Source organism: Echiichthys vipera (assembly GCF_963691815.1).
Source record: "Echiichthys vipera genome assembly, chromosome: 16".
NCBI lineage: Eukaryota > Metazoa > Chordata > Actinopteri > Perciformes > Trachinidae > Echiichthys > Echiichthys vipera.
Window position 1 is genome coordinate 22,291,443 of NC_139841.1, and position 21,830 is coordinate 22,313,272.

At 41.4% G+C, this 21,830-nt stretch overlaps 3 protein-coding genes across 7 annotated transcripts in view; 2 read left to right on the plus strand and 1 right to left on the minus strand.

The window, feature by feature from the left end:
- Window positions 1-1,780: 1,780 nt before the first annotated feature.
- Window positions 1,781-4,276, plus strand: dnlz (DNL-type zinc finger; the record flags this gene model as incomplete). The annotated part of the gene is made up of 3 exons (XM_083930152.1): window positions 1,781-2,163; window positions 3,098-3,237; window positions 4,123-4,276. Exons 1-3 carry the CDS (start codon window positions 1,882-1,884, stop codon window positions 4,274-4,276), a joined length of 576 nt encoding a protein of 191 aa, XP_083786278.1. The 5' UTR covers window positions 1,781-1,881.
- A 453-nt stretch (window positions 4,277-4,729) lies between these two features.
- On the plus strand, window positions 4,730-8,563 carry uck1 (uridine-cytidine kinase 1). Its single transcript, XM_083929816.1, has 7 exons — window positions 4,730-4,899; window positions 6,462-6,621; window positions 7,004-7,100; window positions 7,214-7,356; window positions 7,434-7,528; window positions 7,614-7,662; window positions 7,744-8,563. The coding sequence occupies exons 1-7, from the start codon at window positions 4,807-4,809 to the stop codon at window positions 7,935-7,937; spliced, it is 831 nt and encodes a 276-aa protein (XP_083785942.1). The 5' UTR covers window positions 4,730-4,806; the 3' UTR covers window positions 7,938-8,563.
- A 142-nt stretch (window positions 8,564-8,705) lies between these two features.
- Window positions 8,706-21,830, minus strand: part of rapgef1b (Rap guanine nucleotide exchange factor (GEF) 1b) — a 43,871-nt gene continuing 30,746 nt past the window's right edge. For 4 of the 5 annotated variants that reach the window (XM_083930164.1, XM_083930165.1, XM_083930163.1 and 1 more), the window contains 14 exons: window positions 17,627-17,719; window positions 16,601-16,686; window positions 15,885-15,990; window positions 15,096-15,171; window positions 14,621-14,709; window positions 13,859-13,947; window positions 12,919-13,104; window positions 11,641-11,725; window positions 11,441-11,535; window positions 11,267-11,345; window positions 11,079-11,180; window positions 10,342-10,439; window positions 10,134-10,262; window positions 8,706-9,875 (listed from right to left, as the gene is read on the minus strand). In XM_083930164.1, the coding sequence (XP_083786290.1) occupies window positions 9,725-9,875; window positions 10,134-10,262; window positions 10,342-10,439; window positions 11,079-11,180; window positions 11,267-11,345; window positions 11,441-11,535; window positions 11,641-11,725; window positions 12,919-13,104; window positions 13,859-13,947; window positions 14,621-14,709; window positions 15,096-15,171; window positions 15,885-15,990; window positions 16,601-16,686; window positions 17,627-17,719 (1,464 nt within the window). In that variant the 3' untranslated portion in view covers window positions 8,706-9,724. The remainder of the gene's footprint in view (window positions 9,876-10,133; window positions 10,263-10,341; window positions 10,440-11,078; window positions 11,181-11,266; window positions 11,346-11,440; window positions 11,536-11,640; window positions 11,726-12,918; window positions 13,105-13,858; window positions 13,948-14,620; window positions 14,710-15,095; window positions 15,172-15,884; window positions 15,991-16,600; window positions 16,687-17,626; window positions 17,720-21,830) is intronic. The other variant, XM_083930166.1, reaches the window with a different exon arrangement.

Here is a 21,830-nt window from a genome sequence, read left to right on the forward strand (position 1 = left end):
ACTAAATGTATCAGTTGTGCTGATTGCCATTAAATAAATCTGTGCACTCCTGCAGCATCCTTTAGCCTGTTGGGACGACAGTGAAAGTTACTTTGTTATAAATGCATAATCTGCTTTCCCCAATCCTCTCTAAGGCATTGAGTGGCAACCGGTGATGATAACTGTGCACAAAGATAATACTAATATACTACAGGAGGATGAAAATCTGAATCTCAGAGGTGATGTCCAAGTCTTTATGTCACCCTCTGGTGGTTGTGTTCAAATAAATTACTTGACTTCTCTGCACTGGGATGTTTACTTAACCAAAACTTAAATTTGATTATGTGTTTGAATACAAACCGTCTTTACTGCTGAAAAACAACAAAAAAAAACTACTCCAAGCAAACAAGATCTTTAGTCTTTTGGAAAATTGCCTCCACAAAACAAACACAATAAGAAGATTAATGAGCATGAACAAGAGCTAATTCTAACATAGTTTCAATGTTCACTTAGAAATGTCATCTACAAAACTAGTGCATCAACTGTGTGGCTGACCGGAAATGTATGATGATGTGGCATCAGCTGTACTCGATGTTCCAACCCTGAGGACTACTGATAAGAGAGAATCAGTGCAAATATGGTGTCTACTGATTCAAGATTCAAGATAATGTGTTGTTGTTTGGGATTGTGCCTAGCAACTGTCCAGTTTCTGGTTCAGCTCCTGGGGCTATACATGTCCCCCTTTATATTCTCCATGATCGCCTTGATCCTGGCTAAAAAGTGCTCTCTCTTTTGTTGATCGTGTAGGCTCTTACTATTTAAAATCAGCAAAGTAACAAATAGCTGTCAGATAATAGGCCCAATAGGCTCGTGGAGTAAAAAGAGGGCTACAGTATATCCCTCTGAAATGTGGTAGAGCAGACTTTACAAATAACTTGGTATAAAATGCAAATACCTAAGAGTAAAAGTAGTAAATGTTACTCTCCACAACTTAAAACGCTAACTGCCTGGGTACCCTCCTAGTACATTTACAGAATGACATTTGTAAAAAGCTCATTTATATATTGATCTGTCAAACAGATTTCACGATCTCTATACAAATCTTTTTTTCCCTTTGGTCTGTGTGGATATGTGTGTAAATATGTAACTATGGGTGGGATAATTGACAAGTATGTCAAGCTTTATAATGATATTGTATTAATTGTATGTTATTGTAAATAATCATTTAATCATTAAGGGGTAGGCTTAAATAAGTTTATACTTCTTCCTACTCCTTTTCGCACATGTAAATTAAGGAAAACCGCAAATGGAATTACTTATGTTATCTCTTTCTAATTTTTTACACTTTCTTTTTTTATTGTTTTTTGTTGGATAACTTTTTTTCTGTCTGTTTTTTCAAATGTCCCATGCTCGAAACATTTTGCAGTTGCACCCATGGACATTTTCTTTTTTTATCTCATAATTTCGATTTTTATCTCATAATTTTGACTTTATCTCCTAATTATGACTTTTTTTTTATCTCATAATCTCGACTTTTATGTCATTTTTATGACTTTTTATCTCATAATTTCGATTTTTTTTTTAATCTTATGATTCAGTGGCGGAAACTGCCTTCCATATAAATAGGTATATAAAATACAAAATATTAATTTAATGCAAACAATTTGCAGTCGCACCCGTTGAAATACAATGCTTATAAATTGTAATATGTTGAAAGAACAATTTATGAATAAAGTTTAATTTGAAAATGTCAACATGTTTGACGTCATCAACTCGCGACAAACTAGCTGTTGATGCAATCTTTAGTAACGTTTGTAACCTTGTCGTTAAAAAGCTCACCCGTAATGTTGGTTTAACGTAAATGTTTTAATATTTTACGGTCCTCCAGACTCTCCCGGGGCGATGCTGACCGTCAGCCGGTTGTTTCGGTGTCATTACAGCCGCTTGGCGCCGTCCCGACTCGGTGTTGTGCTCGGGTGTTTTCCTCCAGGACCACCTGAGCCCACGGTCGGGTCGGGGCTTCTCTCCTCACAGGACCGACGCTGTTTCCATGTTGTTTTACCCGCTCACAGACGCGGAGCTCGGCTGAGCAGTTACAGAGGAGTGTCCACTTCACCGAGCATCAGAAGCGACTCTATCGGACAGATCAAGCCGACACATTACCAGCTCGTTTACACGTGCAAGGTACCAGTGGTGGGATATGGAGCACTAAGCATGACTTAAGTTTCTCCCCCCCCCAAAAAAAAAATAAATAAAAATAAATATATACATAGATAAATAAATGGGAGCTCCTACCTTATTAACATATGGAAACAGAAATAAAGGAATGTAGGTGAACAAAAATGTAGGAATAATTGTAAAGCATTCGTTTATTTATTTTATTTATATATGTATATGTATTTATGTATTTCTTTACTCATTAATTTATTATTGTATTTATGCATTTATTTATCCATTTCAGCATTTTTTTTTATTTTATTCATCATTGATTTCAGAATGTAGTTATTTGTTTATATATGCGTTTATTTTTTTATTCCTGTATTTATTTATGCATGCATTTATTTATACATTTATTCCAAAATGGGGGAGGCTGGCTCAGAGATAGAGTGGGTCGTCCTCCATTCGATAGATCGGCGGTTCGATCCCCGGCTCCTCCAGTCTGCATATCGAAGTGTCCTTGGGCAAGACACTGAATCCCGAATTACTCCCCGTGCTGTGCGTGGGTGTGTGAATGTGGTGTAAATTGTTCGATAGATTAGATGGTCTGTAGATGTCCACTGCCATCAGTGTAGGAATGTCTGTGTTAAAGGGTGAAAGCGCCTTGAGTAGTCAGAAGACTAGAAAGGTGCTATATAAGTCCAAGTCCATTGACCCTTCAAGGATTTATTATTTTATTTATCATTGATTCATACATTTATTTATTCATTTATTTCTGCATTTATTAATTGAGACTTAAGTCATGTTTAGTCCTCCATAGTGGGAGAGTGTTGCTGTTGCTTTAATGGACTAAATGTTATAGTTATTTAAACATTTTGGTTGTCTTTATCTATTTTCCTGTGTTGTGAAATGTGTCTGAGTCATACACATACCTGACGTGCAGGTTGCATCATGTTTGCAGGTCTGCTCTACCAGATCCACGCAGGAGATATCCAAGCTGGCTTATCACAAGGGAGTCGTGATTGTGACATGTCCAGGGTGTAAGAATCACCACATCATCGCTGATAACCTCAGCTGGTTCTCTGACCTGGAGGGAAAGAGGTTAGTGGTGCTTTTTGGACTTCTGAACATAAACAAGCATATGTCACTGATTCATAACAGCATCGACAACATTACCATCAAAAGTGATTTTGATGAACTGATGTTGTTGTTCCTCTTTATGCTCACTCATACCATTTAATGGATCCTAACATTTGGCAGCATTTTGGTGACATCAATATTTGAGAGTAAAAAAATCAAACCTGACTCAACACATGACATAAAGACATTATTGATTAACATACCAAAAAATTGGTGAATGACAAATTGTTATCAGGACATGTACTAAGTGAGAAATAAACATGTTAGTGCACTCCGGTGGGCGTATTCTGTAATGGTCTGTTTCTAAATCACTGGACTATGATTTATTTTTACTTATTACTGGCCAACATATATAGCCAGTGTTTAACCAAACAGCAACACCTCTTTTAAAATAATATTTAAGTTTAGACAGTTGAGAAACTAAGGGGTCCGAGCACTTTATTGGGAGCTATGAGGCGAGACAGATCCCAAATCTTTCCAGGTAAATGGAAATCACAAAATACCGGTTAACAACCAATAATTCAATTCAATTTTATTTTATTTATAGTGCCAAATCATAACAAAAGTTATCTCAGGACACTTTACAGAGTAGGTAAAGACCACACTCTATGACTTATTTATGATAAACATAGACCCAACAATTCCCCCGTAGAGTACGGTGGCAACGAAAACCTTCCCTATTACTTTAGGTATAGATATATACCTATAGTAGGTATAGACCAATAAGACAACCGGCACCTCTGCAACATGTTTTAGGGTGTAAAAGCAATTCAAAATGCACTACAGAAATTGAGACTGTTGCTATATTTCAGAATGACTCACATGTTGCGATGCTTTACACTTCAGAAACATTGAAGAAATCCTTGCTGCCAAAGGAGAGACTGTGAAAAGGATTCAAGGAAGCGCTGCTTTGGAGATAGTGTTGGAGGAATCTGGCAAAGAAGAGACACAACACGGTGAAGAGACAGAGAAATCTGGCAATGAGCCAGAAAAACAATAATGCTGTGTTTGAACTGTATATAAGCTGTATAATAAACACAAATCTTTATATCTGCTAATGTATTTGTTGTTATGAATTCTAGGTAAGGAATAGGGAAATAAGTCAGACTAGCTTTTGCAGTGGATATAACTTTAATAATAATTTATATTATATATATATAATATATTCTACTCATGTATTGCATATGTTTAAACATTTCCAATGTATTGATAGATTTTAATATCCAAAATATAAAGGAATTCATAATTTAAAAATAAACAAATAAATGGCTTAATTAATAAACACTTACAATGTAGTGTGTGTGTATAAATATTGAATGAGTCTTCCTTCCAAATGTGTAAAAGTAGTGTTTAATCTTATTTTATGTAAACACTGAACGCAGTTCCGCTCCAAACTGTCCTGTGTTGACACTTCGGGCTTCGAGAGTGTGAGATCTCGCGAGAACGACGCGTTGTTATTGCTACAGATAGCGTAGCTAGCACTCAGCGAAGCTATCTAACATATCTGCAGTATTTCTGAATTGTTGGACTATGATGGATGTTCTCGGAGCCCTAGACATGACGGAGAGGCCCCGGCATCACCCGTTCCTTATCGGGGTCAGCGGAGGAACAGCCAGCGGCAAGGTCAGTCCGTTTACAGCCACGGGTTCTCCGGACTACGGAACTATAGGGAATGTGTCACCAATCGGACGCCGTTCGCTTGTATTCGCCATATGCGGACAGATGCAGTCTACCGCAGTTGCCGGTCTTTTCGTGTTGCTTGTACTGGGTGATCGCCACCTAAATGCAAGCCGAATTAATTTACACACTTCTTAGAATTTACAAGTGAAGTTTCATATGTGTACATGTTCATTTACACGTCAAATTAGAAACTGAAAGTGACCATGATGAGAGGAGGCAGTGAGAACGTTTGAGCGACGCTGAGTTTGAGCGGCTCAGGTGCTGTTTTAGATTAAAAATGGAAATTAAGAAGACTTTACGGTATATTTTCGAGCTGTTAAAAGCATGTCATTCATAATTAAGGACTGAAGTATGATCCTGGATGTTTTGACAACATTGCTGTTAATGTGAACGACCAGCAGCTCCCAGTGTTTACGGCGAGGAGATCGGGGTGTCCGACTAGGGCCGAGAGGAGCACACGGCTAACTCAACAGTTAGCGTCCTTGTGACCACTCTTGTAAACACAAAGATAAACAAGGCCGTTAAAACGATACATGGTTACAAAGATAAGAAGTTAGACTTTGATTTAACACCATGAAATAAACTCTAAACATTACACTATCTGTGATATTCGTAGGTTAAACAGACATTTTGATAGAACTTAGGCAAATACTGTCCGACTTGTGACACAGTTAGCATCCCGAATAGCTTAGCTTTGCAACATTAGCATTTATCAAACTGTCAAACCAGCTGGCACGCCCCCCTCGCGCAGCTAGCTCACATTTTCTTTACATTACTTCATTAACACACTAAAGCGGTCATTACATGTATATTCTGCTTATATTACCCACCTTTTACCAACACTTGTTTGTGACCTTTTAGCCCAGAAGAGCTTCATACAGCGGGCTACAGGGTCCGTACGGGTGCGGGGAATCCTTGAAACCACTTCAGTGTCAGTGTGGTGTTTTCAAGGTTTGAATAAAGTGCCTGAAATGTTATGTTATATGGGATGGCATATAATGGGATGGACATTTTTGCATGAAAAGGGACTTTTGATGATTAACAAATTTTCAAAATAGTTGATTATATTTCTATCGATCAATTAGTCGAGTTAGTTTTCCTTTCACTTCCTTCTGTACAAAGTTGTCTCAAAACATCTTGTTGGACAATAACATCTAATCTAATGTGATTAACAATAAGTACGGAGTATTGTAAACTGAGTATTGTCCACTGTATAAATATGTAGTTTACCATAGCTGCAAGGTGCTGGACAACCTTAAAATGCTATAAATTTGACTTTGGAAAAAGGTGTAGGAACCCTGGAATTAGCTGCTGTAAAGAGTTCGACAATTCTCTCCCCGATCTGATAAACATACACTGAGAGAGTCCCTGATATAATACAGTTTTGTTCCCCTCTGTTCCTCAGGACACTAAACAGAAACTGCATTTCTGTTTGTTAGTTTAAAGTATAACAATACCAGGTCATAAATACCAGTAGTTGATCGAAAGGAGTTTTCTTGCAACAGTCAACAGTTTGCGCCAAGATCATGGAGCTCCTGGGCCAGAACAAGGTGGACCACCGCCAGAGGAAGGTCGCGATCATAAGCCAGGACAGCTTCTACAGAGTCCTGACTCCAGAGCAAAAGGGGAAAGCGCTGAAGGGCCAGTACAACTTTGATCACCCAGGTATGTCCAGGCTACAGAGCGGCCTTTTTCCCGTCCAGTTTCTTTACAACAGCTGTATTGATATGTTTTAGACTTCCCACCTGTAATATACAACCAAGACCAAAACCTACTCCATCCTCAGCCTGCAGTGACAAAGAGGTCATATTGCAGTTAAAGATCTAAATTGATTCATTATTGTTAATACTGGGGCTTCCTGGCAGTTCACTTAAAGATCTTATTCTAAAGTGTGCACCGTATGCGTACTCATGAATGTAATTTCTTTCCTCATATGCACCAGAATGTGAGTTGAGTGTGTTGTATTTAGTATACAGTATATCGTTTACATGCTGCATGCACTGCATTGATTTTTAAACTTCTACCATTTCTGTTTAATGTCTTGCAGAGGCGTTTGACACAGAGTTAATGTTCAAAACCTTAAAGGACATTGCGGAGGGAAAAGTGGTTGAAGTGCCAACATATGACTTTGTCACTCATTCCAGGTAGGAAGGACGTTTATCACATAACTTCATCCCTAAAGAGACTTCATCTTTCCCCCCAGAACTAATAATTCTCATCAACACTGCATCTGTATATAACGTGTGCCTATTTCCAGGTTGGATGACAGGATCACAGTGTACCCAGCAGACGTGGTCCTCTTTGAGGGGATCCTGGTCTTCTACCCCCAGAAAGTGCGCGATATGTTTCACATGAAACTCTTTGTGGACACAGATTCCGACGTCCGACTGTCTCGCAGAGGTATCGATGTCCCCCTCACACACAATATTCCAGATGTTGCCACAGTATAACAACTGTTTGACTTAATTTTTCCGTAGTTCTGCGAGACATGACCAGAGGGAGAGACCTCGAGCAAATTCTCACGCAGTATACAACATTTGTCAAGCCTGCTTTTGAGGAGTTTTGTTTGCCCGTAAGTATGATTGCTCTCACGAATGTGTGCCTTTTACAATGTCTTACTTTATAAACAAACCTTAACACATCTGGTTCTCTCTCAGACAAAGAAGTATGTAGATGTCATCATTCCACGAGGAGTTGACAATATGGGTAAGTGTTTCCCCTAATTAAGTTGCTTTTCCATTAATTTTTCCAGCATAAATGCCTGACAAGTCATCTGTCTCTCCCCAGTGGCCATCAACCTCATCGTACAGCACATCCAAGACATACTGAATGGCGATATTTGCAAATGGCAGCGCGCTTCCATTAACGGCCATGCGCGAGGCTTCAAACGGGCGATATCCGACCAGGGTGACCTGCACAACGGAGTCGCTAATCCTCCAGGAAAGAGGGTCCTGCTGGAGCCCACTTGTCGGCCTCACTGAGACTGTGTGGGTGCATGGGGGGTGGACAGATGTGTCCAGACTGTGAATATGAGCTTGGAGTCGGTACCGATTTGTATAGAAAAAAAAAGGGTCAGCAACTGAATCTCCCTCTGCAGCATTTTCTGTTTTTTAAAGTATCCACAATCACACTGTGCAAACATGCAGTGCTGCCACCTCTTCCTAATTTCACTGTACTTATCGGTCATAACCGATATGATAATAGATTATGCTTTGTTCACATGTAACAGTCTTCCATGATAGTGTTTGACTTTTCAGTGTCGACTGGTCAGATCACTGGTTACTGAGCGGGAGGGTGATATAGTTCAGGGTAGGAAGCGTTATTTAAATGTGATTCTTTTGCACTTTAACCTTGTATTTACAGTTGCCTTTTTGTTGCTTTAATTGAGACATTTAAATGACATTTGCAGTTTGAATAGCATTTAAATATCTCGAGGAATTCCACACTAACATGTTATCTCGCCACTTTCCCGTTTTGTTTTAACTTATTTAAATCCGATTACGCCAGATGACTGTGTAGTAGTGTCACACCTAGATTGTTATTGCGTGCTTACAGTTGAATACATGCCTTAATTTTTTTTTAAGTTCATTTTCCACTGACCATTCTGTACACCAATAAATGGAAAAGTGTAAGTCCTATTTGAGTTTTGACCTCGAAAATGAAGCGTCTGACCGACACCGTGTATAGAAACAGAGCTGTTTTGTTTTATTGGAGTTTGAGAGCACAGTGTGACGTGTTGGTTTTGACCATTATCCCAAAAAGGAATCGAAATTATTTACTACAGCACATGTTGGAAAGACAAACACACACAAAGTCACCGAAGACTTCAGTCACACACAAACACTCTTTCACACACCGACATGACTGGGACGTGATTGTGATTGCCCGATGGTTCTCTACACTTGAACACGGCACACAATGATTCAGTATGACATACATAGATCACAGCATCTTTAGTAATTTATCTTTTTGTGTTTTTGCTTTGCTTTTTTTAGTGCACATACATATGGCACTTGGGAGAAGCTAAGCTCTTCTCATAAGCATAAACATCCTTTTTAAGAACAAAAGGAGCACTGTATATAATACATTTCATAACCGTACGTGATTCTTACACAACATGTTTCAAAACAAACTCATAGGTTCCAGTCTCTAATGGTCATCCTCTCTTCAAGTTCAAATCCCCTCACGCCTCCAGCAGATTCTCGCGTCTGCAGCCTGCGTGTTGACGTCACAGTTCAGGGCAGGCCGCTCTCGAGGTCTTGCTGTGTGAGGGGAGCTCATGAGTCGGGGGGGGGCTGCAGAAGATGACCAACAAATGGCACATACATAAAGGAAGAGGAAGGAGCAACTCTTGAGAGTAATGGACCATTCAGTTCAATGTCACACACACGAAACAGCTCCACTCTAAAACAGAGAGCCCAGGGAGCAGACTTTGGTTTATTTCCGTAGCATCTCCCTGTCCGCTCTGTGTGATTCTTCACTCCTCCTTGGCACCGGGCTTCCTCTCCTTTTCACCGTAGTCACTGAATCTCTCCCCGTCTACACGCCGGAGCCGCAGTAATCCCAATTACAATCTCCCAGAGCAGCGGAGCTCTTTGTAAACCTCAGCCACGCTTCAGTTTTCCGTAGTTTGTTCTGCATTCCCCACATCGAGTCTCCCATTAGCTCCAGCGGATAGCTTCCATTCTTCTTTCTCTCAGTCTGTAGTAAAGTGGAGTTAGTGTCATGAAGCACAGTTGGAGGTCAGTCTTGAAGGCCCCACGGGGCTCTAGGTCTTCTCCTCGCGTTCCGTCTTGCGCCTGGTGATGTTCTTGGGCTTGATCTTCAGCGACAGCTCCCACAGGGCCTCCTCTGCCAGGTGGTCGCTGAAGTCGTTGAAGAAACAGACAATGTCTTCATTGCGCTTCAGCTCATAATGCCTGAAATGAGAAGAGGTGGAGCTTTGATTAATGCAGTCATTCATTAATGAAAAAACAAACGGCTCGTGGAGATGCCAGCGATGCTTTATGATATTAAAATTTGATGAGAAACAAAGTAAGCATCCACCGTATTTCCTGCCAATGGCAAACAAATGATGACATTTATTATTCTGATTGATGTTCACAAAGCTTTCTAATGATATATCAAGATTAGGTGCATCTTTTCATCATACTGTAAATGCATCCCAGTGGACCTACACTTGCTGGAAGCGCCGCATGCTGTCCAGAATGTTGAACTGCTGCCAGCGTTTCGAGAAATTAACCTTCCCGTCAATCAGGTCAGGGTTCCCTAGGTGGACGAAGGTCAAGTCCTGCAGAATGAGACCCCTGGAAGAACAAGGAGTCACATCAAATCGTGGCTATCGGCTAAAAACATCTGTACGAGTTCAAACATTTATTAACTTACAGGTATGGGATGCATGGAGGCTCCACCTCAGCCAGAGCAGCTCTGTACGCTCTGAAGGAGGAGGAGCTGTCAATCAACGTGCAATATTCCTCCAATCCCTGAGAAAAGGATAAGGGGGGATGCAAGAGAAGAGGGATAATTATGATACTTGAGAAGTGATCAATTTCTTTATTTTCATAACATTTCCTTATAAAATTACAGGTTATTTTACAGGTCAGCCTTAAAAAGTACAGTATGCCTTCCCTCCCAAGCTTGGCAAATGAAATCTGCTTAAAAAGTTCCCTTCCTGAAGCACAACTCAAGTTTTTCATAGTCATCCAGCCAAAAGAAATAAACAAGGAGGTCGTTTTACTAGAAAAAAAATACATCTCAGCTTTAACAGGAAAAACAGTACCTAATTCCCATTTTCATCTATCTCCCTCACACTCAATCTGTCCTTCTCTAGAGTGGAATTAAACCTGCCAGTCTCTAAGGCTAAAGGGAACGTTCCTGCGTAACTGTGCACAAAGGGATCTTTGTCTTTTATATTATATTATACTTCACATAAAGTTCTGCATTGTAGCTACTCTTTATGACAATAGGTTCATCATTTTGGTTTACACCTTATCAACGGATCATTTCTCTTTATACATGAGAAACATTTTGTAAAGTAACTGGTTCTGGAAAATAAAGAGACGAGACTATCTCTCTTGTTAACATGCTGATACGCAACATCGTAACCGTCCCACTCCTCTCACCTCTGAGGTCTGTTTCTGCCACTCCAATCTCCTGATGGGGGCAGAGTCCAGGGCGGACAGTATTGCCAGGTAGGAGTTGAAATTATTCAACTTTCTTAAGTGCTGTAAAGACATTTGTATGGATGTTATATTGGTAAACAACAAGCACATTAACAAATAGGATATTTTTCCACTATAATGTGACTCACCTTCATTATCTTGATGAACTTGAGAAGCAGCTTCTCTCTGTCTTGGGCTTTCTCCTGCTGAATTATCAAAGAGCGGACCCTGTAGGGCGAAGAGAACGTGACAGTATGGTGTCAACAGGATGGAATAACGATGAAAGACGGCGAGACGCCACGGCATAAAGTTCAGGGTCTCACCAATAGCTCATGTTGTTAAAGTGCTCTGTGAACTGAGTCAGGTTCGGACTCTTCTCCTCGTTCTGCTCCTTGGCCCAGAGCAGCACCTCAGGAATCTGACGGAGGACAGGGAAGAGTTAAAGCTGGGGTGGACTCCGTGGAGCTCGAGACATAATCAGTGTCGACATACTAGGAGGACTGACACAAAGACGCCACTGTACCTCAATTTTATAGAAGAGCTCAGCATCGAGGAGAGTGAGCTGATCGGCGATCTCATGACTGCGGAAGTCGTGCAGAGTTCCGGGCCTGTTGGGACACAAACTACCAGGTGAGGCCTTCACTTTTCCCCGGTCAATCTTAGTCGTTCCTTGTGTGGCAGCTAAACGGTTTTACAAGTCTGGTCATGTTGTAAAATAAACATGAACCCAAGAGTTTGAATCTAATTTTTTTTTTTAAATAAACATATTTTAACTAGTGAGGTTCTACCGTGTCAATTTGCATTATGTCACACTGAGATGAAATCTTCTATTTCAGATTTTATATCTATAATATTTTAATGTCTTCTTTCAGTATATTTGTATCCGCTCAGCACAAAATCACCAGCTCAAATTCCTGGTATGTAATCCGTTACATACTTGGCAATAAAGTTGATTCTGATTCTGAAAGGTTGCATTTAGGAAATAATATTTACATTTCTCTTACACTTCTCTCCATATATTTCTTCATCCAATAGGAGTAAATATTGTGTTTTGTAAAAATCAATAAAAAAAAAAGAAGTACCTTTTGATGGTAATGTTGTTTTGTTAATTAAAATACTTACATTATTTATCAAGTGGTAAATAAAGCACGGTGTACGTCAGAAGAGTTGTTTTATTATTTCAATGGAAACATTATCAAACATTTGAGAGGAGCCCTTATATATGGAGTTATAGGAGTGCCATAAAAAAAGAATAAATATGTAAAAGAATAAGAAAAACAAATGTGACAACACTCAGAAATAAATCAAATAATAAATAAATGTGGAAATGCAAAGACAAAAAAACAAATATAAAATAACTATTTTGAGTATTTTCATTCATTTCCTGTATATATTTATTATTATATTTTAAAATATATTTATGTTTTATAGACATTACTATAATGACTAAATAATAATTTTAAGTAATTTATTTTACTATTTGTATTTATATTGTTTTTGTCAAATAACATTTATATATTTTCATCCCTTCATTTTTACTTATATTTTTCGAGGAAGGACACATCATGGCAGAAGCGGGACAAGAGTTAAAGGAAAGGTTGGCTTGTTGGACACATTGATTATCAATTTAAGTAATCTTAACCTTGTGTAGTGTTATGGTTTCTGATGGTCAGTTCAGCATGTAATGAATGAAACACTGTCTGTTTTCATCAAGGGCGCTGAGCCATAAGAATGGCCTCAAAGCAGCGTTACACTCATCTAGTATCCACACCATACCAGTCTCAGTACCCCCCCACAGTACCTTGCAGAGACCCCTCGGGCGGCGAGCGGCTTGAGGGAGTTGGTGTAGCGCAGCAGCTTCCTCTGCTCCACCTTATCTAGGATGTTCTTGCGGAGCACGCGGGCGAGGCTGAGCTCGCCATTGCACACCAGCGTGAACACCAGGTCCATCAGCTGTTTCAAGATGTCCTCTGTCAGCTCCACCAAGCTGGAGGACGGAGGGAGAGAAGAAGGGAATGATTCAAATTTGTGATGGGGTAAACAAATGAGAGAAGCACTAATTCAATTGGTTGTTGATGACCAGATGTGCACGTTCATGACCACAACTCCTCAATTAAAAAGGGAGATTTGGAACAAAAAAGAGAAATGTATCAGGATGCTCTTGTAAACATAGGGACATACTTTATGGTTATAGCTGTCGGAAAAACAATAACGTAAAGCTCTTATGATGCTTGAGTTCAAATAAACATTATATAACAGTGCAATTCATTGTCTGAAGGGTATTACGACTGAAGAATTACTTTTATCCTGGTATGGCATCATCAAATCAATCATTCATGACTTTACATAATGCAGTTTGGCTACAGATGTCAATAACCAGCCATCTCTGAGCACAGTTTTGACTCATGAAACTTTAAAGTGAAGCAACATCTAATTCTCATAGGTCGTTTATATCTATGAGTCGTGAGCAGTTCAACTTCAGAGTGTCTTTCCTTCTCAGATTTTTTCAGTTGAATTATTGTTGTAGATCTGAAGAGGTCGTTTCTTGGTCGACATTTCTTTATAAAACCTTGCTTACACATGACATACGCAGTCCTATTTAAAGCACGAGCAATAGCCATGTTTCTTTATTTATTCATTCACTGAGAGATCATGTTTCCTCTCCACATATCTGAGACATGCTTCCCTGAGGTGGTTCACCACAAACTCTGATAAAGGTCTTCCCCAGATTTTCTACTCACCACAGCTCATCCACCACACGGACCAGCACAAAGAACGTGTTCTTGCTGACTCGTTTCTTGAAGGTGTCCGGACTGTGGCAGAACCGAGTATATGTGCGCAGTGGTCAAGGACAAAGAAAACAATACTATATGTGGTATTTAAAATACGACAACACATTTCATCAAAACCTCTGGCACGTACCGAATATGATGCTTCATCAAGTGAGGAGACAAGACGTCTGATGTTTTTCTCTCATAAAATACAGTGCAGCCCGACACACATATGGGATTTTGGAGGCTGATAATGATTTTAGAGGAACACTGGCACGGCACAGTAACTGTGGTTTCTTTTAAGTTGTGTGGTTCTCTTTTAGCCTTATTATATGCAAAACCCCCCCACGTAGAAATCACTGTAAGTTCTATGGAGTAACAAGCTAGTTGCTAGCTAAAAACAGTGACAAAACATTACACATGGAAGATGCTACTGGAAAGCCAGCTTTTTAGATAATAGCAGAGAAAAACACAGGAGGGAGAAGTTATTTTCTCTTGAGGTACCATTAAGCAAGGCACACGATCACAATATTTTCAGCAGTCATTTAGACTTCAGTATCCATCAGAAGAGGATCACAGTCGAACTGGAGGTCTCCATCTGTGTCACTTCTAACTGATTGAGCTAAATAAGAGTAGAGTCTTGGTAAATAAGGATTTAAAAAAAATCACTAAGCAATAAAAACAGCCTCCAGTGATTGAGCACACAGTGACATGTCGAGTGATTTGAAAAGGATATCTGTAGTGTAGCTTCTTAATGAGGTCCTCTGGGGTTATAAAAGTCCTATACGTAGTCAGAAAGGCTTCACAGTACAAAACAAGATCTGTGGAGCAAAAAGAGAAGAAGAAAGCAGCATATTTCAGTTGAAGTGCAGCCAGGGCTCCCAATTAACTGAATAAAGCTAAAAACACACCATCAAATGTGAAGGCTACATAGCCTGACTGACACATAACACACAAATAACTGAACCAGAGAGAGAGACTGAGGCTATTTAAAATGCTACTCACACAAGAAGATTAGCAATGTAATAACACATCAGTCAAACTACAGAAATAAAAATAAATCTGTCTTTGAATATAGAATGATTGCAAGTACGTCAAGCTAGCAAAAATAAAGCTGCACTAGTGACCCAGAAGCCCAGTAACATACTGAACTGTGCGTAGGAAACACACAGGGTAAGAATGAGTCCTAACGTGTTCTGTACTGTACCTTTGCGGTCTGTTTCTGTAGCGTGGACTAATAGAATATCTCCTGATCCAGCACGAACGTCAGGGCCATCGTCATTCTGGGAAAATTAAAGAGAGCAAGCGAGGCGCAAAGAATTGGAACGACAGAAAGATGGGAGAGGTGGATGAGATTCAAAGCAGGAGGGGAGTGGTTAGATTTGATGTGAGGTGATGCAGTCTAGATCAAAATGTAGCTTGCACCTTTCCTTCTTGTGCCTGTTTTTTCCCCTCTTTGCTTCCCCCCCCCTTCTTAACAGCCCCCACCTCTCCCTGTCCTGCACCAGCTCCTCTGATGACGGAGAAAAAGTCAGACTTGTGCGTGATAAAAGCCCCGCCACTGCAATATGCCTTCTGTAGCAGCTTTAAATGTCATCACAGGCTATAAATCTTCCCTCCTCCCCATTTCTGATCCCTCTCTATCTCCTTTTGTAAATGATTGCTGTCACATTGGCCCTAACCTTGCAGAGTGAAGCATTTTCACACATCTGTCTATCAGACTGCACCACACAGGACAAAAGAGGAGGAGGAGGCATGGGAGGAGGGCGCTTTGTCAATTTCAGCTCTGCAGTTCCAGATACTTTACTCCAGAGGGCAGCAATGGCCATCAGTGGTGCATCACAAGATCTGATTTCATGTCTGAGTGACTCAAAGTGACCTTTAGCCTGCTGCTGGACTAACGGGATAAAATATGCTTTGTATGCAGGTGCTGCAGTGTTCTGTCACAGCAGATTTCTAAAAACAGCACACGGCATCAGCAGTGTGGTTGTCTTACTTCTTGTTTTAGTGTTATCCTGCTCATAATCTCCTTGTGGTCGATGAGGGAGAGCTCGTCCACATCTTCCTCGTCGCTGCCAGCCGACTCTGTTGACTTCTGCCGCCTGCAACAAACACACACACACACACACAATGAGCATCAGCACAGGAATACTCACAATTTTCGGAGACGCCGATGACTTATAGCTCTGACCCAAAGCCTCACTGCTAACAGGAGCTGAAACGTTGATCAATTAATGGTTTCATTCATTTTAAACACAAATGGCATACATTCTTTGGTTTCGGCTTATGTAATGTGTTCACACTGGAAAAGTGACTAGTGTCTGTCTCACTATTTTCCCACAATGCAATGCACAATGGCAGTGAAGAAGGAGCTCACAGCTAAAAAAAAAAAAGAAGAAATAAATTACGGATGGTTGTGAAACAGCTCCAGGAACAACAACTACAAAAAAAATGAATAATTTAAGTTTTGGAAAATTAATTTTTATGGGGTTTTTTTGTTAAATTTTAACTGAAACTGCATTTACATATCTGCTCCGTAAATCACTTCATAATTCACAACACATTCTTTGAGAAACGAAACTAAATCATGGAGAAATTTTCCCGATGGCACCCTGGGGTTTTCCATTCATTCGTCAGAATGCATTTTAAACAAGTAGTATGAAAAAGGACATCTAACAGTGCATCTAAGGATGTAAACATTTCCACCCTTACCTTTCCTTGTCCAAAGCCTCCTTGCTGTTGGACGATGGAATCTGAGGGGTGGGGTCTTGAAGTACATCGTCGGCTGTGATCGTTTCCTGATCATGGAGGGAAAAGCAATAATCAACATGTGTACTGTGGGTTACATGGAACAACACTGATGAATGGTTCCATGCAGTGACAGAGGGCTGGCTATCGATGAGATCGTATGAACCACCAGTGCATGCAACACTTGTGGTGGAAGGGAGGATGGAAGCGTACAAAATGTCTGTTATAACTATGTTTAAAAAGTATGTTACACGTGTTGATGGGTAAAATGCAGCTTTTCCTCAGAATGTGCGGGGAAAACCCCAACAGATGATGAGACCCGAAAAAGAAAGACACCAGAGGGCAGAACTCATACACACGGAAACAGCACCCGATGTAAAACCCCAAGTACAAATCACACATCCATACGTTGTTACATTTGCGCTCACAATCTCAACACACCAACAATACACCCTGAAAGTACAGGCTGAGCCGAGGGAATACAAACACAACCACACACGCTGTAAAACATGCACAGGTGCACATAAGCAGTTATGAGGAATGTTATTGGAAAATTGAAAACCGGTGAACCATTGAGAATTCCTTCTGGAGCGGTGACATGTCAGGTGTTAGATCGGAACAAGGTTAAATGCTCGTTACAGTAAAAGCGCAGCCAGAGAGACAGCAAGTCACCAGCCAGGCAGTCAGAAGAACATACAGATGGACATCTTTTCCACAGACACCAACCATAGCACAGAAGTCCCTTGCAGGCAAACCTGTGAACCTGAAGTCATGCTCAGTCAGGTTTGGCTACATTCACATTCCATTTCAGTGCCATCAGTTCGAGGGATGAATCAATAAGAGCTGCTCACAGCAACAGTTGAGTGCCGCGAGTGAAATCTGCCCGTCAAACTTCAAATCCCTCGCCGCGTTTCAAATTGATTCATACTCCTGAAGTGATGGTACGTGCAAATGGAATTGACCTTTCACCCGTGGCGGTCAGCTACTTACTCTGAGGGAGAGAGGCAGCTCCCCATTGGCCTGGCTGGATGAGTACAAGTTGACGTACTCCCCCTCCCCGCCCTCGTCATTTGCACTCTCGCTCTACGGGAAAAGAGGAGGGACACAAATCCAGGCGTGAGGGAGCGGAGAGGGGCACAGAGTGTTTACTAACAGACGTCAAGTGTGAATATATGGCTAAGGAGGAGAGAAAGCGGCTAGCTGAGGGTTTGGTATTGTACAGTGAGCGGTGTGTTTTCCAGCTCAGTATCGTCATGACCACCAGGTGGCACTGGAGTGCATCATTTGTAAAGGTAAGAGTGTTTACTGGCAAAAAAGAACATGCAATGCAACATGCTCTACTGGGATTCTTTTAAGACCAATAATCAGACAGCAGACAGTTTGTGGGCAGTGATAATGACGACAAGATGCCTCTAAGTGAATGAGTCACTGTATTATCATCTGAGCAACAATACTGAACACCAAACTGCTGCAATCTGTACCAATCTGCCAAGGGAAGGGGTCCAGTATCACATTTTGTTATCTGTCTTCGAGAGCTGGGTCATAGGAGTGTCCTTCCAACATCTATCCTTTGTAAGCTCACCGCTGAGGTGTGGAGAGAGTCAGTGAGAGAAGACTCAGAAGGAAGACAGACAGCCACAGAGCCCATTGAGCCAGCCAGGGAACCGTTGGGCCCGCCCCCGCCGCCATCCAGAATGGTGGCATTGGTCAAGGCAACCTGGTCCAAGCTCTGTGATTGGTGGAAAGAAGGAAAGCAGGAAAGAAAGAAAAAAATAATAAAATAAAATACAGCACCAAAGGGGATCAGAGAGGTGAAGACAGAGCAGATAGAAAAAGAAGCTGAACAAGAGGAAGCAGTGGGGGAAGGGGTGTTCACCCAACACCTTCATGAAGCCTGGACTGTGTGAGAGTGATGTGCCTGAACATGAAATACACTGCACACAAAGATACACCCCATAAAATGAAAATGTGGGACTAGTGACAACAGACACATCTCCAGTGAACATGGAAGATGGCAAGACAGAAATGTATAACAAGGAAACGTGTAGATAAGATAACTGTGCATGTGTGGGGCCAGCTGAGGAGATGTTTGGGAGGAGGGCAGTGGTGACCTGTTCTAACATGTTGCACCTATCAACCTTGTTTCAGCATACCAGTACAGAGGGGTGCTGCAAACACACAGATCACTGATAATCACCACACACACTCAGCTGACACACACAGAAATGCATGCACATGTTCATGCACAGACACGCAGGATCAGCGGGAAAAATCAAGGCCTCTCACTCTCCTCTTGCTCGTAGCAGCAGTGTTAAAAAATACTGTCTATACTAACAGCAGCAACACACACGAGGGAGCTGAGGGACGATTCTAATTTTAAATTAACTACGGAATATTTTTTTACCACTCAACGTATGCAAAGCAGCTTCCCTGTCATACCTAAACATCCCCAAAAATCACCTTGCCTTAAGGAGTCGAGGAATGCAAACAATTCCCAAAAATAGATAAATGGGAGGTGTGGAAGTGTGTGTGCATTTAGGGTGGGAGGAGGGTACAGCAAGTGGGTGAAGGGCGAGACAAGACAGATAGGAGAGAGCAGAGAGTGTGCTGGCAGAGACTGACGCTGGAGGATGAAAAAGACGAGGTAGAGAGGAAAGAAGAAGAGCAGAAACGGGAGAGGAATGTGTTTTCCATCAGGTCCATCTGGTGCTGCATTCCACTGGAGAAACCCTGAGGGAGATCCACACCGTGCCTTAGGGTGTCTCGCACACCAAGGGGTCACCACGGGTCAACCACCTCCCAAAAGAAACCACTGTGATGCATCACCAGGTCGCTATGCTGTCAGGGTCAAGGAATATGTAACTGGAATATAGCATTGTTTAACCACAGGTTGAGTCATTAACAAGAACCTGTTGATGGTTGAAACGTTCCACTTAGACCAACACAGGGCTATGTTGCTCTTTATAATCCCCAAGCAAAGGCCTGACAGTCTCTTGTGATATTTGGATGGACTGCTCCAGACACACAACACACTGACTGTATCTCTGAGGCAAACAAAAGGAGGCAAAGGGTCAGATATTATCTGTCATGTGGAGGAATGCTTCGGTGCAACGCAGACACACAAACTTGGCTAGCCAGAGGCACACACTCACGACCAAGCAAAGCACGCATTAATAATGCTTCAGCTTAAAAAAACAAATAACACACAGAAATACAACAAATGCACACTGTCAAAACAAATGCACACATGGATGGGGTGGATGAACACAATTAAGGACCACACAGCAACCAAGCAACTGCCCTTGAGGGATGATGACCCCATCAGGAACCTCAAAGGGGCAAGGGGTAGATAAGCAGACGGTATCACATATGGAGCACACAGAGGTCAAGCCGCCCCCTGGACAAGTCCAGGTCCACACAGCACCCACACCAGAGTGGAGAAATGGAGGTGGAGGGATGGGGGGTGTTAAAGAAAGGGGGTTGGGGCTGACTCACCGTCGGTGTGGTCAAGGAAGCTTGGCCAATCAGGTACGAGTTAGAAACAGACATGCTGAGGCCCAGCCCAGAGCCTGCCTCCTCCATGGCCGCCACAGACGGCTGGAGGTGGCAAGAGAGAGAAGAGGAGGAGGAGGAAGAGGGAGAGGAAGAGTGAGAGGCCTGAGGAAGGAGAGAGAAAGGTAGAAAAGATAGAAAAGAAAGTAAGTGAGAGTAATGTGGGTTAAGAAAGGCAAAGAGGGATAACGGGAGTGTTAAGGGAGAAAAAAGAAAAAAAAAGGGGACAGTTGATTACACTAGTAAGCAAGACTGAATTAGAACAGATTTAATCAAAGTTCAGCAGCAGAAGAAGCGGTGAAAGCTGAGGAAGATTCTAGTAGTTGAGCTGAGAGGCATCAGCTTACTGGCTATGGAAGTAAATACTGTACAGACTACCGCTGTTGAAGTGTTACCATGTTTAAATTATTTCTAGAAAGAACAAATAATTACTAGATGTACAGGTTACACATATTTATGACCACTGTGACAACTTTCTTTTAATATCCTGAGCTTTAAGGGCTTTCCAGAAACCAGGCAAAGTCCAACATGTTCTAAACAGGGCCAATATGATCTGCTCTGGGGTTTTTTTTCCTTATCCAAACAGCAGCTGAAAAGATTTTTTTTTTTTTTTTTGCAAAGCCGTGTAAAGTCGCCAAAGCGTGTAAGCCTGGAACATGGGTTTATGGAGGAGGCAAACCGGCTTATTCCACTGGGCCACTAGCTCATCAAGTCCAAAACATGAGGCCAGATTAGGCCTTGCGGCAGGAGCAGAGATGAGCGCCGTCGGACTGTACGCTCAGACAAAAGAATGATAAAAATAAAAGCTGGGCGCAGGGCTCCAAATACACAGTTGTGGTGGCAGGGAGAGGACAACTGACAAAGAGAAAGAAGACTCTCTGAGGTGGCCTGGGTGGACTGACACGCAAGGCTATTTTCATTACTGTGCGATGATACTGTACATCCAGCTATACTCTGGAGAAGAGCTCCATCTGTTTACTGTCCACAACAGTACGGTCTTCATTACTAAACAGCTTTAGGCCAACCACAGATCAATTTGTCACCTTCAAATGTGTAGGGCAGGTGTTAGTGTGGGAAGATAAGTAAGTGTGTTTCTTTGTGAGAACACCATGTGCCACAGAAGACAATGTGGCAAACCACAGACCATCTACTGTACATGCAGTGTTTTGCTGGTTAACGGAGCTCTACAGTGGCAATCATTTAAGGGAAATTCCTGTATATTTCAACCTTGTTGTTCCCCCGTTAGCCAATGTGGTTATTCAAGGGTACTACTGGAAATCAGGTTTGATTGTTTAGTGCGAGTCCTTGTTTCCCTCAATCTCAATGGGGTTGGAGAGTGCAAAGTAATCATGATATATAGTCTCAATAGTCACATTAATGGGAAATATGAAAAAGTTAAATAATTAAAGTTAAATCTTAATATTATGCTTATTTTCCGGTTCATACTTGTATTTTGGGTTTTTACTAGAGCATGTCTACATGCTTCGATGTTAAAAAAAGAAAACAACATTATTTTTCTCATCTTGTCTGTCTATATCTCAGTATTCACCCTCTGTTTGAAATGCTCCGTTTTAGCGTCTGTCTCTTTAGGGCCCCTCCTGAAAAGGCCAAGTCTGCTCTGATTGGTCAGTGTTGCCAGATC

Excerpts from the sequence above, each read along its gene's own strand:
- uck1 (XM_083929816.1), top strand. The coding sequence starts at position 4,807 with ATGATGGATGTTCTCGGAGCCCTAGACATGACGGAGAGGCCCCGGCAT. Across the intron at positions 4,900-6,461 it reads GAGGAACAGCCAGCGGCAAG|TCAACAGTTTGCGCCAAGAT; the intron begins GTCAGTCCGTTT and ends TTCTTGCAACAG. Across the intron at positions 7,663-7,743 it reads ACGAGGAGTTGACAATATGG|TGGCCATCAACCTCATCGTA; the intron begins GTAAGTGTTTCC and ends GTCTCTCCCCAG.